This window comes from Triticum urartu, chromosome 1A, assembly GCF_056163025.1.
Source record: "Triticum urartu cultivar PI428250 chromosome 1A, HENAU_Tu73, whole genome shotgun sequence".
NCBI classification, from domain to species: Eukaryota; Viridiplantae; Streptophyta; class Magnoliopsida; order Poales; family Poaceae; genus Triticum; species Triticum urartu.
The window spans coordinates 555,487,000-555,507,565 of record NC_141873.1 but is presented as its reverse complement, the minus strand read 5'-3'; the positions used below and the strand labels follow the sequence as shown (position 1 = coordinate 555,507,565).

The following is a 20,566-nucleotide window of genomic DNA, read 5'->3' as shown; positions in this document are numbered from 1 at the left end:
AATGTGTTGAGTTGAAAACAAATGAACGGTTCCACTGAGGCATCTATTTCTCGGTACTGTTGAAGCATGACAAGTGCCTCCTTCCTGATTTGTACTACTATATATAAGATTGACATGAACAAGTACATCAAGGGCGGGCGCGCTTGGAAATGTATTTCGGTACGGCGATGTTTAACTTACACCGGCCGCTGAGCAACTTACGTCTGGAAATGAAACGACGGGCCGAGACGTATATTATTTACAAGTGTATTTGAAGAAGGTAAAACGGGAATCCGAACAGGGCACAAAGAGCCGTGCATCAAGATATTATATAGTTATTTACCGCCGAAAAAAGTATTTTTTGTGTGTGAGATTTTTTTTTTGTGTGTGTGAGATATATTTTTTTTTGAGACAATTCGTTTTGTGTGTGTGAGATGAAGCCACAGCGAGCCACGCGCTTGGTCGCCTGCGAACGCATACTGGGCCGAGCACGGAGGAGCGAGGTCCTGATTAACGGGCCGTCTCTTTGCAGCGATTACTTCCGGCCCACGACGACCAGGGGAGCGCAGGCGAGAGCCCGTCCCGTCTCCCCGTGGCGGCCGGTCGGGAGAGCCCGCGCGCCCTCGCGCAGCTTCTGGAACCTTCCACACCCATCCCCTCCCCTCTTTCCAATCCCACCTACACCCTTCCTTCTCCAGACGCTTCTCCCCTCCCCCTTTTCTCTCCCTCCTCCCGACCTCCACCGCTCTCCAGACCAACACCAGAGCAGATTCCCACGCGACGCGAGCGATCTCGATCGACGGACGAGAGAGGAGGAGAGAACTCATCCAAGAAAGGAAGGAAGGAAGGGCGGCGGGCATGGGGCTGGACTACTACAAGATCCTGGGGGTGGACAAGGCGGCGAGCGACGACGACCTCAAGAAGGCCTACCGCAAGCTCGCCATGAAGTGGCACCCCGACAAGAACCCCACCAGCAAGAAGGAGGCCGAGAGCAAGTTCAAGCAGATCTCCGAGGCATACGAGGTAACCAACCCATTCCTTCAAGATTTGATTTTCTAGATTCCGTCCGTCCGTCGATCCATCTCGCCGCGGCAATGCTCACGGTGCCTGCGCGCAGGTGCTGAGCGACTCGCAGAAGCGCGCGGTCTACGACCAGTACGGCGAGGAGGGGCTCAAGGGCCAGGTGCCGCCGCCGGGGGCCGGCGGCGGCGCGGGCGGGCCGGGGGGCGCCACCTTCTTCTCCACGGGCGCCGACGGGCCCACGGCGTTCCGCTTCAACCCGCGCAACGCCGAGGACATCTTCGCCGAGTTCTTCGGCTCCTCCAGCCCCTTCGGCGGCATGGGGGGCATGGGCGGCGGCATGGGGGGAATGGGGGGAGGAGGCCACGGCATGCCGTCCGGCGGCATCCGGTTCTCGCCGTCCATGTTCGGCGGCGGCGACCACCATACCTTCACCCAGACCTTCGGCGGCGGGGGCGGCCAAGGATACCCCGGGATGTTCGGCAGCGGCGGCGGCGGCGCGCCGGTCAAGGCGGCGCCCATCGAGAGGAAGCTGCCCTGCTCCCTCGAGGAGCTCTACAAGGGGACCACCAAGAAGATGAAGATCTCCAGGGAGATCGCCGATGCCAGCGGGTGAGCGCCCTCTCCTTCACTTTCCTCCCTCTGCTTCATGCATAATATGTTCGTTTGTTATTGCTGATTAAGATTCCTAGATTAAGATTGGAGGTTGTCTCAGTTGGCCCAGATTGAACCTGAGAATTGCGATGCCCTTTTTGGGTTCCTTCTAACAAACATTTCAGCTGTAGTATTGATTTGGACAGTTCTTAGGGATTATTAAGCCAGCATTTAGACTTTAGCGTGCTCGGTCATTCAGAATTATTTAGTGTCGGTGTGAGGCATACATGTGTTGAGAAGATTAATAATAAGCCTGAGAAATGTGCAGTTGACCACTTGGGTCTGCCTGATTTGTTTTAGTAGACACTGCAATGAACCGCTTGCAGCCAATCTTTTGTCTTCAGGAAATGATGCCTGAGATCTGCTTGGTTCAGATCCACTGTTCCTGGTTTATTAAAATTACAAATTGTTAGCAGAGCAATGTCCTTTTCGGTTCCATCTAAAAGTTCACCCGTGTGCTCTTTAAAATGGGCAGTTCTTAGGAATTCTTTGAGCCAATTTAAGTTTTTAGCATGTTCATTCATTCTGAATTATTTAGCATTCAGACTCATCGTCGAGTAAATGTGTTCTGAATGAACAAGAGACGCAAATGATTTTGTTGTTGCTGAACAAGATTCAGGAGCGAAGTAGGACTATGTTAAACTTGAGAAATATTCTTTAGTAGGCATTTCAGTGAAGCCCCTGCAGCCAATTCCTTGTGTTTGGAAAATGATGTCTGAGATTTGCTTGGTTCAGACTTCAATTTATATCAGTGTAATGCCCTTTTTCGTTCCATGTAACAGGTCAATCATAGTATGTTTTTGACATGTCCAGTCTTTCTGAATTATTTAGTATCAGTTTTGGGTGCATGCTTTCAGAGGAAGAAGACACTGATTTTGTCTGCTTACATAGATACTAACCCTACCCTTCCCCCATCTGTGTGCAGGAAGACGATTCCGGTGGAGGAGATTCTGACGATCGACGTGAAGCCGGGGTGGAAGAAGGGCACGAAGATCACCTTCCCGGAGAAGGGCAACGAGCAGCCCCACACGATTGCGGCGGACCTCGTCTTCATCATCGACGAGAAGCCGCACGCGGTGTACACCCGGGACGGCAACGACCTGGTGGCGACGCAGAAGATACCGCTGGCGGAAGCCCTGACAGGCTACACGGTGCACCTGACGACGCTGGATGGGCGCAGCCTGACGGTGCCCATCAGCTCGGTGATCCACCCGGGGTACGAGGAGGTGGTGCGCGGCGAGGGCATGCCGCTTCCCAAGGACCCATCCAGGAAGGGCAACCTGCGGGTCAAGTTCGACATCAAGTTCCCCGCCAGGCTCACCGCCGACCAGAAGTCCGGCGTCAAGAGGCTCCTGGGGCAGTAGAGCAGGTCTGTGTGTGTTGTTGAACTGAACGCAGGGGGATGTGAGATGCTGCCTGCTTTTGGAGCATCGGCGATGACCGAGTTGGCCCTGTGGATTAGATGAGAAAGTGTATACGATGTGGACTTGGAAGTGCATAGATAGGTAAATCTTGGAAGTGCATTTCTTGTAAGCTTTTGGAGATCGAAGTTCGTCTGCTGGATGGCTTATTTTTTGTTGTTCCTGGCGTTTGTATGGATTAGTGATGCGGTAGAGGCAATAAAGTGGTTTCATAGTCCAAAAAACTGGGTGTACAAACTGTGCATTGCCGGCTGTTGTTGTTATTACTTTGCCTGTAAAATCTTGATTTGGGTGTGGAAGATTATTTAGTCAGCTTCTGATTTTCTTTTCCTTCTGAAATAAACTGGTGTGGTACTGGACGAGAAGGTTACTCGGTGTAATTCAACTATACTGTATATGCATGCCTGGCTCTACAGTGAAGACCCCCTTCTCTCGCCTCTTTTGTCAGTCCGCATGCTGTCCGGGTTAAAAACTAAACTCAACCTAGCAAAAACGTTCGGGAATGGCTCCTACCTAGCAAAAACGTTCGGGAATGGCTAGGAGCCAGTCGACTGAATCTTGTTTTGAATCAGTCGATTTGGCCTGGATAAAATTTGAAGCGTTGGATAGAAAACGAACGGCTTAGATTGTGTCTTCGTCCTCCCAACAGTTTTCCCCAAAGAAACAGCTCGACTTGGGTGTTCTTCTTCCTCCTGCACGCCGCCTGCTGCCGCTTCCCGCGGTCAGCGGCGCTTCCGGGACCGCCTCGCCGCCCCGCCCTCCCCTAAACCACCCCCACCGCCGGTCTTCCGCCATCCTGGCTATCCTTCTAGCCCCTCCTTCCCCCACCCCAAGCTTTTTCTTCGGCCACCGCCCCGCCACCGCCGGCAACTACCATCCCCATCATGAACCCTAAGATAGATAATGGGGTGATGACGGCGAACCCATTTTTTCTCTCCGGCTAGGTCCTTCCTTCTCCTTCCATGATTCAAAAATCAACTGACCCGAACTTAAAAAGTCAGCTGACTGAAATCTAACTAAACTGAAAATGTTCGGCTATACGACACCTGGACATAACCTTAGCTCATGTGGGTGAATATACGAAGGTTCGGACACGGCATCTATGTCGGATCAGTCATGCTGACCCACCTCAACTACACATAAACCCCACCACTCTCGATTGCTCCGTTTCTCTTCACATTTTGCTCTGCTTCTAAACCCTTCCCGTTACACTCACCGCACCATCATGGCTGGCGAGGAGGACCCCATTATCTGTTCTCGTCCCTCTCCATTTACTTGTTTTCTTTTTCTCCTCCAAAGTCGGCACCACATCTCTCACGCCACCGCTAGCCGCACCATGAGAGCAGCGAAGGGGCGAGGGATGCCGCACACATGGTGAACCCCCGCTGATGCGTCAAAGCTCAAAGGGCGCCGCTCGCCATGGGGCAAGCTCGGCTGCCACTTGTTTCCCAGCATGCAAAGGCGGACATGGTGTTACTTGCAACCTGGGGCATGGCAGTTGCAACCGCAATTCCAAAATGCTACTACCACAATCGGGAGTGTTGCAAACCTGCTAGTGGAGCAGCTACAATCGACCGCACGCTGGAGTGGAGCTGACAAGCGTTTTTGTTGCAACCATGAAGAGGCACGGGTGGAACCGTTCATGGCAAGAGCTTCAACCGGCGATGGCGAGAGCTGCAACTGCGACACCCGCTAGCTACAAAGGGCGACGACGTGTGACCTATCGGTGTAGAAGCTGCAACCAGTCAGCGGAGAGCTTCGAACCGAGCTGCACGTTTTGCTGGAACCGGCTCTCTGGATGCTGGAACCGGCGGCCTAGGGTGCACGGGGAGGAGCGCGGGCGGCCCACGAGCGCGCGTGCGCCGATAGCCCATGGCCGGCAGGTGCGGGCGACCGAGGAGGAGCAAGGCCGAGAGAGCGAGCGGGGCGGTCGCGGGAAGACGAAGCCTCTATATCAGACGGTTAGGCACATACGAATCGAACGGCTCTGCATTGACCCGGCGGAAGCCTTGGCCGGCCGACCGGCGCATATCATTGTCAAAAAAATTTGAATGAATTTAAGATAAGATGAGGGAAGGGCTGCGGACAAATCAGAGGTGACGGGCACTGTGGACCCGTACTCTCAACGAACACAAACACGCCATGCCGCACATGGCTGCCAATGCCGGACAAACTCGTGCCGCCGAACCGCCGAACCAGAAAAAGAAGCGAGCCAACGTACTCCTATCCCATGCATGCATGCGTCCACGCGCCGGACATGTGCCGCAACGTGTCACGCATGCCGGCGAGAGAGGATAAACGACGACGGCGAGATGAGCGGCGGGCGGGAATGATAAGAGCGCCGATGCAGAGAGAGTGCCAGTAGCCCAGCTTGCTTCTCAGCTCTCACTCTTTCCTCCACTCCAGCTCTTTGTCCTCGACGGGAGAACAATCCGGCTCCGCCGGGACACATGCAGCGCGGTCGGCGGCACGGTGGGAGGGCGGCGCGGCAACCAGGGGCAGGCGGCGGCATGTCGTTATTCGGGGACGATTTCTTCGATCTGCTCGACTCCGCCGGATTCGAGGACGACGACGTCTTTGGCTCGCCCAGGTCCAGCCCGTCGGCACTCGGCTCGGTGCTCGGCGGCGGGAGGCCGGTGAAGGCGGCGCCGATAGAGCACAAGCTGCCGTGCACCCTGGAACAGCTCTACGCGGGGACGACCAGGAGAATGAAGATCACCAGGCTAGTCGCCGACGCCGAGGCCAGCGGCAGCGGGTGAGTGCCTCCCCTCCATAGCCCTGCTTCAGACCCCTGCACTGCATGTAGATCCTTCTTGCTGAACGCCATTGCCATGCCGCCCGGACGCGGTGACCGCACTGCGCGCAGGGGAACGGTTCCGGCGGAGGAGATCGTGACGATCGAGGTGAAGCCGGGGTGGAAGAAGGGCACGAGGATCACCTTCCCGGAGCGGGGGAACGAGCGGCCCAACACGGTCCCGGCGGACGTGGTGTTCGTCGTCGACGAGAAGCCGCACCCGGTGTTCGCCCGGGACGGCGACGACCTCGTGGCGACGTGCAGGGCGCCCCTGGCCGGGCGCGCCGTGCACCTGACGGCGCTCGACGGGCGCGGCCTCACGGTGCCGGTCAGCAGGTCGGCGGTCCGCCCGGGGCACGAGGTGGTGGTCCGCGGCGAGGGCATGCCCGTCCCCAGGAAGCCGTCCAGGAGGGGCGACCTCAGGGTGAGGTTCGACGGCAGCTAATAAGCTCGATCCCGGCGGCGGACAGATCGATCGGAGACGATGTTGCGGCATCTGCGAGGGCTTGCGTCGTCTCGCTGTGGGGAGTAGGAGTGGAGTGCGTTGTCATGTACAGTATGCTTCGAAGTTTGAAAGAAGGCGTGTAAAATCTTGTGAGCCGGACTCCGTATGCGGATTCGTTTTGGTGGAAGAGCTGGTCAATTTGAAGATGTGATGCATCGAGTGTTTGCCCCAGAAGAAGCCAGACCCGAGCCGACGACGCCGATCGGTCACGCACGCGCCTCCATCCGGCAGTCCGGGAGCCGCGTCAGCGCACGCCCACCCCGTCCGTCCGTGTGCACGGTGTGCTCGCGCCAAGGTCCTCCTACCCGGCCGGTCACGTCGCGATATTTTTTATTTGAGCAATCAACACGTCATAGTCACACCATGATATCAACGTCGACATCTTTCGAGTAATCAGCACGTCATAGTCACACTCGCACCCTGATATCAAAGTCATCTCTCAACATATACCGTCATAGTCACACTCGACTGAGATGCTAAATCTCAGTCGACTGAGACTTCGAAGTCTCAGTCAACGCCTTGTCCGTTGGATCGTTGGATGCTTCAAGATTCGTGCAACTGCACTACCAGCCCATTTGTTTTGTTTCTTCTATTTGTTTTTGGGCTGGGCCCTGTCCTTTTGTTCTTCTTTGTCGGGGCTAGCATGGGGCAAGGTTTCGGCCTTGTTTGTGTCAAGTTTCTTATTAAAAATAATTATGTGTTGTAAATTAAACACTCTATTTTTGCAACAACAAAAAAAAACACCCTAGGCTTAGGAGGGGAAATTCAAAGGGCGTCTTGATGTTGCTTTTCTTTTGGTGACCTCTTTTCTGTTATTTGTTTTACAATATAGTTTTCATACATTTAAACTGCACATAATTTTTGGTGCAACTAACCATATTAGAGTATCAAACTTGTCATCTTGTTTTTTTTATTTTAAGTAATTTATCCATACGAGTAATTTTATACATGCTCATTTTCCTTTCCTTTTTGCAGTTATACTACTTCTTTTTGGCTTACTCGTTTATTATAAATTGTTTTTCAAAATGTAAATAAGAATAAACAATACTCTATGTTTGTTCTTTTATTTGCTTTTTTTTCGCGGTTGTACTTGTTAGTAGACTAAAGTTCTACTCCGGTGAGGGAGGGACAATGATGGGGCCCACCATTGACTCGTTCTGGTGCTTATGGTTGTTGTTAGGTGGTCTACATGCATGGATGCAATTTTTCTTACTCCAATTTTCTTTTTGTATCGCCATGATGTTTTGATGAATAGATGGATGTTTTTCCCGCAATAAAAAGTTGCATGTACTTTTTTTGTTGGCTAAAGTTGTTTTCACAAATTGGTTGTTGGCGTCGAGGAAGAGTCAGAATGCAACTAAAGGTAGGGTTGGCGATGTTTTATAAAATTTTATTTTTGTTTCTAAAAAAACTTCTACTAACTTGCCGCGCGCCCTAACATAAGGAACACTATGCTGGTAGAAATGAAACTTCTTCTAACTATTTGTTTTTTCCTACATGTGGCATATCTGACTCTCATGCCTAATTGCACAAGTTGCAACTATACACAACACGTTCAATGCACAGCTATATGTGTTGCGGCCTTTTTAGGATCAACATGTGAGGCGACCTTAGGAGGCACTAGTTAGACATTTAGCAGTTGCGTTTTTCATTTCTCTTCCTTTTTTGTTTTGTTTTTCTCCCACTGCACGGGAATAATATTCCAAGACAATCTTCGGGAGAGGGGTGTTCTTTTTTTCTCTAGTTGCATGTCCACCCTAGACACGAAATCCCCCCTAGCGGTGGCAGTTGCATCTTCATCCTCGACATGCAATTGTCCCAGCTGTGTGTGTTGTGTGTGTACGCGCGTGCCGCTAGGGGACGACCCAATGACGGTGTTTTTCATTTCTTTTGTTTTTATTTTTTTTGTTTTTCATTTCTTTTGTTTTTATCTCCCACCACACAAGAATAGTATCCCAAGACGACCCCCCACCCCGCCGCGCACGTGGGAATTTCCCTTCTTCTTCAGTTGCATGTCCACCATTGACACACAACTGCCATAGGAGGTGGCCCGTTGCATGTCCACCCTTGGCACCCAACTACTCCCGACCAGTTGCATGTTCATCACCATGCAACAACCCCCAAGTGTGCATGTGCGTGTGTGCGTGTGTGTGAGCGCGCGTGTGCATGTGTGTGTGTGTGGGCGCGCGCGTGCAATAACCCCCATGTGGCTCTAGGGGGTAGTGGCTCAACGAAAGAGAGAGAGAGAGAGTGCAATAACCCCAATGTGGCTCTAGGGGGAGGTAGTGGCTCAACGATGGCGCTTTTATTTTTCATTTTCTTTTATCCCACCGCATTTGGCTCTATGGTGTTTTGTGGGAGGAGGGGAAGTAGGGGTAGTTGCATGTCTGCAACTAGGCACGCAACTGCAAGTGTCGGCACCGACTGCAACCATATGTCTTCAACATGACTGCAACTCAGTAGTGTTTTGTAGGGGGGGTAGTGGTGTTTTTCTCCCGATTGCAAGTACATGTCTACCAACTGTAACTGACCTTTTGTTTTGTCGGTGGGCAGTGGGAGAGGAGGCGGTTGCATGTATGACACTAGGCACGCAATTGTAAGTGTCGCCCCCGCCTGCAATTGCATGTGCACCCCTCTGACTGCAACTGACCTTTATTTTGTTAGAGAAGGGGAAGGGAGTTGCATGTCTAACACTAGGCATGCAATTGCAAGTGTCACCCCAAACTGCAATTGCATGTGCACCCACCCGACTACAACTGACATTTGTTTTTTCAGAGGCGACGACGGGAGGGGGGTAGTTGCATGTTTGACACTAGGAATGCAACTACAAGTGTCGTCCTCAACTGTAATTGCATGTCCACCCACTTGTGTGCAACTAACAACTTGTTATGTCACGGGATGGTAAGAGAGGGATGGGGTAGTTGCATGTCTGACACTGTACATGCAACTACAATTGCATGTCTACCTATTGGTTGCAGTTGACCTTTTGTTCGTCGGTGGGAGGTTGTAGAAGGGGTCGTTGCATGTCTCACACTAGGCATGCAACTTCAAGTGTGACCCCCCCTGAACGCAATTGCATGTGCACTCATCCGACCGTAACTGACCTTTGTTTTTTCGGAGGGCGGCGGGAGAGGGGAGGGTAGTTGCATGTCTAACACTAGGCACACAACTTCAAGCGTCGCCCCAACTATAATTGCATGTGCCACCACCCGACTGCAACTGACATTTGTTTTGTTGGAGTGCAACGGAGGGAGAGGGGGAGTTGCATGTTTGACACTAGGCATGCAATTGCAAGTGGCATCCTCGACTGCAACTGCAGGGCCACCCTTCGGACTGCAAATGACCTTCTATTATGTCAGAGGATGGCGAGAGAGGAAGGGGTAGTTGCATGTCTGATACTAGGCACGCAACTGCAGTGTCACCACCTACTGCAGTTGCATGTCTAGTTATCTGACTGCAACTCACATTTGTTTTGTTGAAGGGCGGTAGGAGAGGAGGGCAACTGCAAGTTTTTTTTACCAAGAGTGTGGAGGGACCATTTTCATTGTAGTTTTTATTATGTTACATAAAAGTTATAGTATCTTGTTTTTTTCATTTCCTTTTTTGTTTTGTTACTTAAATCAGTTATAAAGTCCCACTTATTTTTGTGTGTTTGTCTAAACTGTCGATGAAACTAACGAAGTAGCCAAAGTTTTTCCATTTATTTTTCTTGTCCAGTCCCCTTGTTTACATCTGAAAGTTAGAATATATATATATATATATATATATATATATATATATATATATATAGACTTTTTTTATCTGATGGGCAACATATTCTCAAACTCTATAAGAATTCTTTTTTTTGTATATTTTAAAGTCTGTAAAAACAAGTTGACAGAGATTTTAATTTGTTCAGACATCGTAACTAGTAGCTGATGGGCATCTGTTCCGATTATATATTTTTGTTCAGATTTTGATTTTTCAAATGTGCATCTGTCCAGTCTCAGAGTGGTGTCGCTAGCAAATTGTGTGCCAGGGCATGATATCCTGAATTACTATCAGTTATAATCAATAATAGTAATTCTTTTTTTGTCAAAAATCATAGCAGCTGTTTTATTTTTGATTTTTTGTTTGTAAACACTGGTATAGCTGATGGGAATTAACATAATCACACAAATTTTATAAAGCTGCGGAAATTTTCCAGCAAACCAGCAAATATATGCATAGTTGATGCTTTTTCTTATTTTTTTCCCAAGCAAACAAACAAGCACACAGACACATACAACGAGTTGAGTTCTTCTTAGTACAAAGATCGAGCACGCATATCGCCTGGGCCTATTCTTTTTTTTGTTGAGTACGTTTTTTGCTGTGTCAAAGAAAACAAATAAACAGGCTGCCCAAATACACAAACACGGTAAAGAGCCCGGCCCAAAATAAAAAACAAACAAACAGAAAAAGAAAGCCCAGAACCTAAGCCGAATATAGTCCAGCAGATGACGAGCTAAGGAACAGGCCTAATGTCCCTAGATGACATCAGCCGACTGAGACTTCACAAAGTCTCAGTCGACTGAGTCTTAGACAGTCCCTTTCGAGTAATCAAGGTCTTAACGAACCAATCTGTGGTTGAATGATCAAAAAGACTGTGATATTCTCAGCTCACGAGGGTTTGAATCCTGATGCTTGCATTTATTTCAGGATTTTCGGCGATGCGCATTTAGTGGAAGGAGACGTTTTCGTCGACGATGAAACGCCTACGGTGATTTCGTAAATCTTAAGATGATATACCGGCTCAGTTTTTCGGAGGTGCTCACAGGGATAGGGTGTGCCTATGTGCCTTCATAAGGGTGAGGTGAGTGTATGCACGTGTATATAAGCGCTTGTGTGATCTTAAAGAAGAGAAAGAAAAACATACACCGTCTTTGTTTTTATTCTTCTCCTCATATTAGCTTTGTCTCGAATCAAACTTTAATCAAGTTATAGAAAAAATGTTAATATATACGATACCAAATCAATATCATTAGACATCAATGAATATATTTTGATATACTACTTGTTATTATAAATGTTTATACTCTTTTTCATGACTTTGGTCAAACTAACATGGGACAGTTTTTAAGTTAAAAAAACATGGACCATTTTTTTTCGAGAAGGATCAGATATAGAAAGACCACTATGGCTGTCAAAACAAGCCACCGACGCCTCACTGTCGCTGCTCCGCTACTGGAGCAAGCTTGGCCTTGTCTTTCATGCACGCGTCCCAAGGGCCAGCGTCCTGGAGTGCAATCATTCCAGTTGAACCATTGCATGCTCTGAAGCACCTGACACGAAAATCTTGCCATATGACGATAAGTAATAACCTTACTGTCCCAAAGGAGACGACATGAATTTATGCTGGAGCTCCGCAATTATGTTCACATGGAGGATTGGAGCTGGGAAGACAAACTCAAAGAAGAAACGCCGCCATTCGCTAGAGCGCCGCACCCGTAAGGACTAAAAAACCTAACCTAAACTACTAGCTGGAGCGGAGGCACCGGGATTCCCCTCCCGGCCGTCGGCCGCCAGAGCGGCAAGTAGCCGGGAGATGAATCCACGGGCTCGCATATAAAGTCTGAAATGGGGAGTTTCCCCTGACCACCTAGGGTTAGGGGAGAGAGAAACGAGAGGCTCGAGCATTAGAAAACCCTATGCAGATATTTTGACTTTATTATTGATTTTTTACTTAGGACAAAGCTAACATACATAATTCTCTATCTTGTATATCTACATCTCTCCTACCTAAAAAGAATGTAATATTCTGTCGTCCACCTCCTCTTTCGTTCAGCCTTATGTACGTTTCCTCCTCTCTTTGTTTTGATTTTTTTTCTCTTCTTTGTTTTTTTCATCAGTTCTCATGAAAATTTCTTTAGGTAGGTAAATCACGGGTAGATTCTGATAAGCACAATTACAACAATATGGACACGTAAATCACCTGTCATTGTAGTAGAAATCTGTCAACGTAGTAGAATATGTATATCTGTTGCAACCCACGGACAACTATAAAGTCTCTATCTCTACTATCTTCTATATCTATACTATCTAAAAAATAAGCAAGGTTCCCTTTCCTGCGAACAAAATGCGTCGTCCTCCATCATGTACATATGCCGTCCCCCCCGCTCCTGACTTTCCCGTACAAACAGACCACTTTAGTCTCGGTTTTCTCCCTCAAACAGTTACCGTTACCCTACCTCGATCCCATCTCCCGGATCCCAGCATATGTTTGATCACTATAGCGTGCGCCGCCATTGCTCCAAGTCCGTTCCTCCGTCCTCCTCTCACGCACGTGTGTATGCTCATCCTTTCTAACATGCGCACTGCTACTCCCCGTCGTCAGGACAGATAGCAGTGTTGATACGCCAACCCCCAACACAGTCTGCACCCGCTTGTCATCATCTTCCCCGCCCTCGCTCGCCCCAACAAAAATATTGGGGCACCGCGGTGTCAAAATTGAGATACGGATCTTCAACTGTCACACTCATATTTTTATTTTGACTTTTTAAAATTATTTTAGGCACTTTATATTGTTTATAAAAATAGCAATACTGACACAAGTTTCAATTTTTTCATGCTCTAGTATTTAACATAGAAACTCTAACATATATTTCACACAACTTTCAACTACACCATTCATATTTCCATAAATTTCATAAAAAATGAGAAAGTGAAAATTGTGTGAATTATATGTTTTTTTTGTACCATTACACCATTCAAACCTTTTTGTTGTACATATTATTTTGCGGGGAAGTTTTTTGTTCGTATCACAATGTTATAAGCTGAAAAATACGACATCATGTGTGCTTATGTTTGAAATGGATTTGTATTTTTTGGAGGGAAAATACCTGGGTGTACTGTAATTTTGAGCGAAGAGTGAAATCTCAGCGGACACCGTCGCCCCGGCCGATGCAACCGCCTCCGCTGCCGACGAGCCGCAGCTCGCCGCCCTCCCACGGCCACCCGGCCCGCACCGCACGCAACCCGCATGGATGGAATGGGACCCCGTCGCCGTCTCCCGCGACCGTTGGCCGCTCGGGCGCAGGCGGAGAGAGTGTCGTCAGTGTCACGCCGCGCGTATGACGGTTTGCGGGGGCACGGCACGGGGCCGGAGCTCATGGGTGGACGTGGACCGTGGGCGTCGCCAGCCACCTGCCTGCATGCCAAGTCGCCCGTCCACCCGCGCCATAATAATCTTTTTTAACGGCGCTGCGCCGAGGGTAAACGACGACGACGACGACGCCGATGACGCGGTGGGGGACGGCGACCCGGTCCGGCCTCGGTGGCGAATAATAAAAGCTCCATCCCTCACTCCTCCTCCCCTCCCCCGTCTCTCTGTCTGTCCCCTACACATCTCATTCCCCCACCTCCCCTCCCGTCCCGATAAGGCGGACAGCGACCGAGCCACCCAGAGAGAAGCTCCCGGCTCCCCTCCTCTCCCCTCTCATCGTCTGGGAGAATCCGACAAGCTCCATCCATCCAGAGGAGAGGGCAGGAGGCGGAGGAGGGACGAGCGGCCGTGCCTACCTATCTATCTACGCCGCCGGAATGGACTCGGAGCACTGGATCTCGCGCCTGGCCGCCGCCAAGCGGTTCTACGCCGCGCAGCTCGGCCACGCCGGTACGTCCGTCCTTCCCTCCCTCCCTCGCGGGATCGATCGATTGGATCGATTCGCTCTGCGGCGGGTTTCGTGGCTGATTGATTGATTGTTTGATTTGATTTGCCGGTTCTTGCGTGCGGGCGCAGATCGGGCGGGGATGGACGAGCTGGACATGGACGGCGACGAGAACGCGGGCAGGCCCGACTTCGCCTGCCCCTACTGCTACGAGGACCACGACGTCGCCTCCCTCGTCGCCCACCTCGAGGAGGACCACCCCTTCGAGCCCCACGCCGCGGTCAGTCCCCCGATTAACCTCCTCCTCCTCCTCCTCCTGCTTGGATTGTGTATTATCTAGAGAAGAGATCCATGGAGTCCCTAGTATACCTTTGAGTGGGTGGCCTGGAACAAGAACGAGAGCCCTCTTGTTCAGAGGGGCGTTGACCTGGAAGACCCAACGAGTCCTCCTCCCCTTCTTCTTATCTCTTGTCTCTTGCGATTTGGAAGAAGAAGCATAATGATTCTAGATGGCAAATGATTCTAGACGTGCACAAGGGCAGGATTGTTGGCCTTGGTCAGTGTTCTTGGAGTAGAAAAGGTTGATCATACAATTTGGAGATGGAAAAAAAGTGTAGCTTTAGGCGTTTGTTTGTTGCTGTAAACTCATGCCATGATTGCTTGAAAAAACAACTATATATGCTGATAAACCGCGACTAGGTGTAGGAATTGTGGGGATCAATACTTTAGTTTGGACACAAGCAACAGTGAAAGATGTTCAGTCTCATATGTCAACATCTCTTTTTTAGTCAAAACAAGAGCGGCTATCATGGAACATAGAGTGATGAGAATTGAGCCATGATGTTCTTCCCTGCCCAGTGTAGTCACTTTTCATGTCAGCAACTCTCCATCAATGCATGCCGTGTAGACTATTCTATGATCCTTTCTGTTAGGAAAAACGCGGAAGAACATTCATATGTGAGATAAAATTAATTAATTGAAGAGAGCGCAACTTACCCTGTTGGTAAAATCAGTAGATAAACCAAGTATTATTTTTGATATCAACCAGTTTCACCTGTTGCTCGGAGAAGATGCCAGTTTGACATGTTTATCAGTTTGTGCCTGTCTAAAAGTGGAGACCAAGTATTATTTTTTACCTCAATTAGTTTCACCTGTTACTAGAGATTTTTTTTTTGGCGAACCATTACTAGAGATTCAGAGATGGAGTTCGTACTGCTTTGAGTGGCTTGGGGAATGAGAAGAGCTCTTTTTCAGAGAAGCATTGACCTGGACGACCGAATGAGTCCTTTTGTTTCATCTCTTGACACCTTGGAAATTCGAAGTACAAATATGGCTTGCTTGGCTAGAATATCATGGTCACAATGCTCTGGTCTGGCAAATGATTTTAGATATCCAGAAGGGGTGGGAATTTTGGCCTTGTTCAGTACAAAACGCTTATCATGGATCTGGAGATAAAAAAAGGTGGAGCTTTTGGCATTTGTTGCTGCTGTAACTCATGTGATAATTTCTTGACAAGAAGAAAACATTGGCCTGATAAACTCTGACTAGGAGTAGGAATTATTAGGAGTAATTGTTTAAATGGAACGCAAGGGACCATTATCAGTTTCTTGAAAGATGTTCAATCACACATGTCAACATCTCATTTTAGTCAAAACTAGATTGGTTAGCGTGGAGAGTGATGGGAACCGAAGCATGGTCTCTTCTCTGCCCTGTGTATTCAGTCTTCTTGTTGGCAACTCTCCGTCAATGCACACTGTGTTGTGCACACCATTCTATTTCTATCTGTTAGGAACAACAAAGAAGAACAGTCATACTATTATTGTTGCAATGAAGAGGGAGTTTATTACTCAGGAAGAATCGGTAACATAAATAAATTGAGGAGAACTCAACTTATCCCCTGTTTTGTTAGAGTCAAGTAAATGAGGATGTGGTTCTATGCAGCTTTAAATGTACTGCATATAGATCAAGTGTTTTTTTTAATTCAATTAATTTCACCTGTTCCTTGGAAAAGAAAAGTGATTGACCTGTTGTTTGTCGGATTCTGCGTGTCTAAAAGTAGAAATGAAATTTCGAAAATTTCCGGAAGTTCTGTGGTATCTTTGAGTGGCCTGGAACAAGGAACGAGCCCTCTTGTTCAGAGGGGCTTTGATCTGGACGACCTAATGAGTCCTCTTCTTCTTTTCTTTTTCTTGTCTCATGGGATTTGGAAGCAGAAATATGGTTTGCTATGCTAGAATATCATGGTTTGCATAATTCTCTGGCCACCGAATGAGTCCTCTTCTTCTTTTCTTTTTCTTGTCTCATGGGATTTGGAAGCAGAAATATGGTTTGCTATGCTAGAATATCATGGTTTGCATAATTCTCTGGCCACCGAATGAGTCCTCTTCTTCTTTTCTTTTTCTTGTCTCATGGGATTTGGAAGCAGAAATATGGTTTGCTATGGTAGAATATCATGGTTTGCATAATTCTCTGGCCACCGAATGAGTCCTCTTCTTCTTTTCTTTATCTTGTCTCTTGGGAATTGGAAGTAGAAATATGGTTTGCTATGCTAGAATATCATGGTTTGCACAATGCTCTGTCCTGGCAAATGATTTTAGATGGCCTTGATCAGTGTCCTTGGAGTAGAAAAGATTGATCATGAAATCTGGCGACAGAAAAAAAGGGTAGCTTTTGGCATTTGTTTGCTGCCATAAACTCATGCCATGATTGCTTGATAAAATAACAATATGCGCTGATAAACTGTGACTCGGAGTAGGAATAATGAGGAGCAGTAATTTAGTTTGAATGCAAATAGCAGTTATCAGTTTCACGAAAGATGTTCAATTTCATATGTCAACATCCCCTTTTACCCTAAACTGGAGTGGCTATTATGGAACATAGAGTGATGGTAATTGAACCATGATCTTCTTCCCTGCCCAGTGCAGTCACTTTTCATGTCGACAACTCTCCGTCAATGCACATCGTACAGACCATTCTATCTATTAGGAACAATGCAGAATAATAAGTATGTGAGGTAAAATCAATTAGTTTCACCTGTTGCTTGGAAAAGAAATTAGATTGACTTGTTGTTTATCGGTTTGTGCAAGTCTAAAAGTAGAGACAAAGTATTTTGTTTTTACCTCAATTAGTTTCACCTGTTCCTTGGAAAAGAATTGATTGACCTGTTGTTATTATTGGTTTGTACGTGTCTAACAGTAGATATGAAAATTTGCAACTTGATGTTTTTGCTGTTACAGTATTCTTATATGGTTTACCTTCCTCATTTCAGCCTTGCCCTGTCTGCTCCGAAAAGGTTTCTAAAGATATGCTTAACCATATCACCATGCAACATGGGTACTTGTTCAAGGTAACTCCCCTCCTTCATCCCCTGCTCCCCTCTCTCATATGAGCTTCTTTAACTTTGGACCATGTGCAGAATCGCCGCAGGTTGCGCAGATTTGCTGTTCCAGGCAGCCAGTCGCTCTCTCTGCTGAGCCGGGATCTACGTGAAGCCCATTTGCAGGTGCTTCTGGGAGGTGGTGGACATAGGTCGAGCAACAATAATGCCACAAATATTTCAGCTGATCCTCTTCTGTCATCATTTGGCCTTAGCTTCCCAACATTAGATGCTGAGGAAACATCAAAATTGTCTACTCCTGCTCAGAGTGATGTACCAGTGCTAAAAGAGGCAGCTGCTCGACCATGGCGGTCAAGGTAAATATTTGTTGATACTGTGGATATTATAGACTTCGTACCGACCATCTTCATCCTGTTACTCTCCTATTTATATATCTAGTGACCTGTCGCCAGAGGAACTGCCTTTATGCCAACTGCTCCTCTAATGCATCGTTGTGATGTTTATTTTCAGTACGTTTTTTACATAATCTATTCAGATCACGAGAAATCTGTTTTGTCCATGAAAATCTGAGCTCATTGCAGTACATCTTTACATAATTTAGTCAGATCAAGGAAAAATCTATTTTGACCATGAAAACTGAACCCATTAGTTCTAGATAAACAAATGCTTACTGTTGATGATAACTGATGACAGCCTTGCACTAAATAAGGAGTACATAAGTAGCGTTGGTTTGACTTGAGAGAGAGCATGTGTAGCTGCAAACCTTCACTTTGCTTACTAATGAAGTCATGGGTGGGTTTTGTGGGCAACAACTTCCTAGAAATTTTTAGGGAAACCTTACAATTCATTCATTCACCCTCTTCCTTTTTGCTTGGCAGTATTGACTCGTCGCTCACAAGGGAAGAAAGGGAGCAAGCCAGCGTGAGAGCAGCATTTGTGCAAGACCTGCTGCTCTCCACCCTATTCAGAGACCAATAACTCAGAGGCGAGCCGATGTTACCGCTACCCGGGTGCCCTGATGCAGACTCCGAAAGGTCGGTGCCCCCAGACCAAGTTGCCGAATGTGACATCCATGGAAGATAGATAGGGTTTGGCTCCCCAGCAAGGAAGGAGGTGCATTAGAGTCGATGTGGGCATGAGGTGTCTGTCCTAAGTTATTTGTAGCCGGTCTTTGTGTTGAGTTCCATCATCTCAGTTATCGCGATCTCGCAGGTGATAGATGTCTGCGCAGGTCGCGGTTGTGTCTGTACCGTACCGCTGCTTCTTTGTTTACAAGCATTGGTTTGTTGTACCAGTTACATAATAATAATGAATGTTGCTATGCAACAGCAGAAGGCTATGCAGTTTATTTCTGGTGTGGGTGTCACCGCAGTTTACGTTATGCTTCCAGTTTTTACAGTTTACATCCACCAGACTCCGGCAACAGGCACCCGGAGAAGAGGGCGCTGCAGGTCATGGTGCCGCTGGCCTGGAAAGCTTGCACCATTTCGGACGTCCACTTGCCGCGGGCCTGGAAATTTAATTGAGTTATTTTTAAAGTTCTCTCTGTCTCTAGCCTACCGAGGAGAACCGTCCGTAACAAATTCATCTTTTGTTTTTAGATCTCACATGCTCTTACCTACCCCAAGGACAAAACGAGCTCGAAAAATCCATCGTTTCGTTTGTATAAAGGAGAAAAGAGCACAGCAAATCAAGCCTTTGTTTTAATAATATCTCATAGGCTTTTACCTACCAAGGAAATCTTAGCTATTTACCAAACAAAGAACCAGTGACTTCATGTCACCACCACTACCATGTACCCGAGTCTTCTATAAGAAATGAGGCTTCCCTAAGCTATGCATGAACATATTGTTCATCATCTCATTTCCTTACAGTGGACCTATTCATTTACATTTCGTGCATTATTTGTTTGATGTATGCACACCACGGGTTTGAGGCACAAGGAACTACTGGTGATAGCTACACACTAGGGATTTGAAATGATGAGTGTAGGCATATGAGACACCAGGGACTACCGATGATCGGCGAATAACAAGAATCGCTACACGACATAGCTCGGCGAATAACAAGAGTCGCTAATCGGTGATAAGTCGATTAGCTGGATCCAGTTGGTGCATCGTTTAATGACCGTCCGTCAGGGAAAAGAGCAAGAAAGGTATTGGTGAAATCTAGGTATGTGGACTTGAAGAATGTTAACTATAGCTCTCTCAGAGTAGCATGACCAACGGTCCTCTTGCAGCTTAGGTAGGCGTTGTCAAATCCAAACAATCCGCTTTTGATGTTAGTTGTTCATGCGTGTCACATATTTGTTAAGCGTAAATAAATGCACGATCTTTGTTGGAAAAAAACACTATAGTCAAATGCAAGATCTACACTTCATCCAAATAAACTCCTACAAGCATCAATAGATCACCTGCTAAGATTCAACCATGCCTCTACAACTATACAAGGAGACAGAGTGAAAGCAGAAGCGACATCATCCTTCCTTGTGTCTATCACACGAACAAGACCATAGTTGTTCATGCTCATGTTGCAGTGGGAAATGCTTAACACAACAACTTTTAATAGATCTCTCTACTTGATCCAGATTCTGTAAACATGTTATGTTTCATCATAAGAACTTTTAATTAACCATGACTCATCGGCCAAGCAAATATAAATAGTGCGGCAGTGCAACACTGTAGTGTACGGGCTTTCTCCTCTTGCTCCTCCACCACCTTGCACCACGTGTGCTTTGTCAACTCGGGACCATGGCCCGTGATACGTCTCCAATATATCTATAATTTTTGATTGTTCCATACTATTATATTATCTGTTTTGGATGTTTATGGGCTTTATTATGTACTTTTATATTAATTTTTGGGACTAACCTATTAACCCAGAGTCCAGTGCCAGTTTTTGTTTTTTCCTTGTTTTAGAGTATCATAGAAAAGGAAAATCAAACAGAGTCCAATTGACCTGAAACTTCACGGAACTTATTTTTGAAACGGAAGCAATCCAGAAGACTTGGGGTGTACGTGAGGGAAGCAACGAGGAAGGCACGAGGCAGGGGGGCGCGCCCACCCCCTGGGCGCGCTCCCACCCCCCTGGGCGCGCTCTCCACCCTCGTGGCCCCCCTGACGTATTTCTTCCTCCTATATATACCAATATACCCTAAAACCATCGAGGAGCACAATAGATCGGGAGTTCCGCCGCCAGAAGCCTCCGTAGCCACCAAAAACCAATCTAGAC

General features: G+C 47.6%; 3 protein-coding genes across 3 annotated transcripts; all 3 read left to right on the top strand.

Annotated features, from left to right (window-relative positions):
• The first annotated feature begins 640 nt into the window (after nt 1–640).
• LOC125528912 (protein psi1) lies at nt 641–3,404 on the top strand. The gene is made up of 3 exons (XM_048693332.2): nt 641–1,002; nt 1,097–1,611; nt 2,579–3,404. The coding sequence occupies exons 1-3, from the start codon at nt 838–840 to the stop codon at nt 3,015–3,017; spliced, it is 1,119 nt and encodes a 372-aa protein (XP_048549289.1). The 5' UTR covers nt 641–837; the 3' UTR covers nt 3,018–3,404.
• A 2,002-nt stretch (nt 3,405–5,406) lies between these two features.
• Nucleotides 5,407–6,458, top strand: LOC125538946 (uncharacterized). Its single transcript, XM_087531247.1, has 2 exons — nt 5,407–5,829; nt 5,941–6,458. The coding sequence occupies exons 1-2, from the start codon at nt 5,525–5,527 to the stop codon at nt 6,311–6,313; spliced, it is 678 nt and encodes a 225-aa protein (XP_087387373.1). The 5' UTR covers nt 5,407–5,524; the 3' UTR covers nt 6,314–6,458.
• Nucleotides 6,459–13,695: 7,237 nt separating this feature from the next.
• LOC125528922 (protein DEHYDRATION-INDUCED 19) lies at nt 13,696–18,687 on the top strand. Its single transcript, XM_048693341.2, has 5 exons — nt 13,696–14,003; nt 14,130–14,278; nt 17,267–17,344; nt 17,414–17,691; nt 18,214–18,687. The coding sequence occupies exons 1-5, from the start codon at nt 13,931–13,933 to the stop codon at nt 18,311–18,313; spliced, it is 678 nt and encodes a 225-aa protein (XP_048549298.2). The 5' UTR covers nt 13,696–13,930; the 3' UTR covers nt 18,314–18,687.
• Nucleotides 18,688–20,566: the final 1,879 nt, after the last annotated feature.

Coding starts and splice junctions, on each gene's coding strand:
- LOC125528912 (XM_048693332.2), top strand. CDS start 838: ATGGGGCTGGACTACTACAAGATCCTGGGGGTGGACAAGGCGGCGAGC. Junction 1,003..1,096: donor AGATCTCCGAGGCATACGAG/GTAACCAACCCA, acceptor GCCTGCGCGCAG/GTGCTGAGCGACTCGCAGAA. Junction 1,612..2,578: donor GAGATCGCCGATGCCAGCGG/GTGAGCGCCCTC, acceptor ATCTGTGTGCAG/GAAGACGATTCCGGTGGAGG.
- LOC125538946 (XM_087531247.1), top strand. CDS start 5,525: ATGCAGCGCGGTCGGCGGCACGGTGGGAGGGCGGCGCGGCAACCAGGG. Junction 5,830..5,940: donor GCCGAGGCCAGCGGCAGCGG/GTGAGTGCCTCC, acceptor CACTGCGCGCAG/GGGAACGGTTCCGGCGGAGG.
- LOC125528922 (XM_048693341.2), top strand. CDS start 13,931: ATGGACTCGGAGCACTGGATCTCGCGCCTGGCCGCCGCCAAGCGGTTC. Junction 14,004..14,129: donor CGCGCAGCTCGGCCACGCCG/GTACGTCCGTCC, acceptor GTGCGGGCGCAG/ATCGGGCGGGGATGGACGAG. Junction 17,345..17,413: donor AACATGGGTACTTGTTCAAG/GTAACTCCCCTC, acceptor GACCATGTGCAG/AATCGCCGCAGGTTGCGCAG.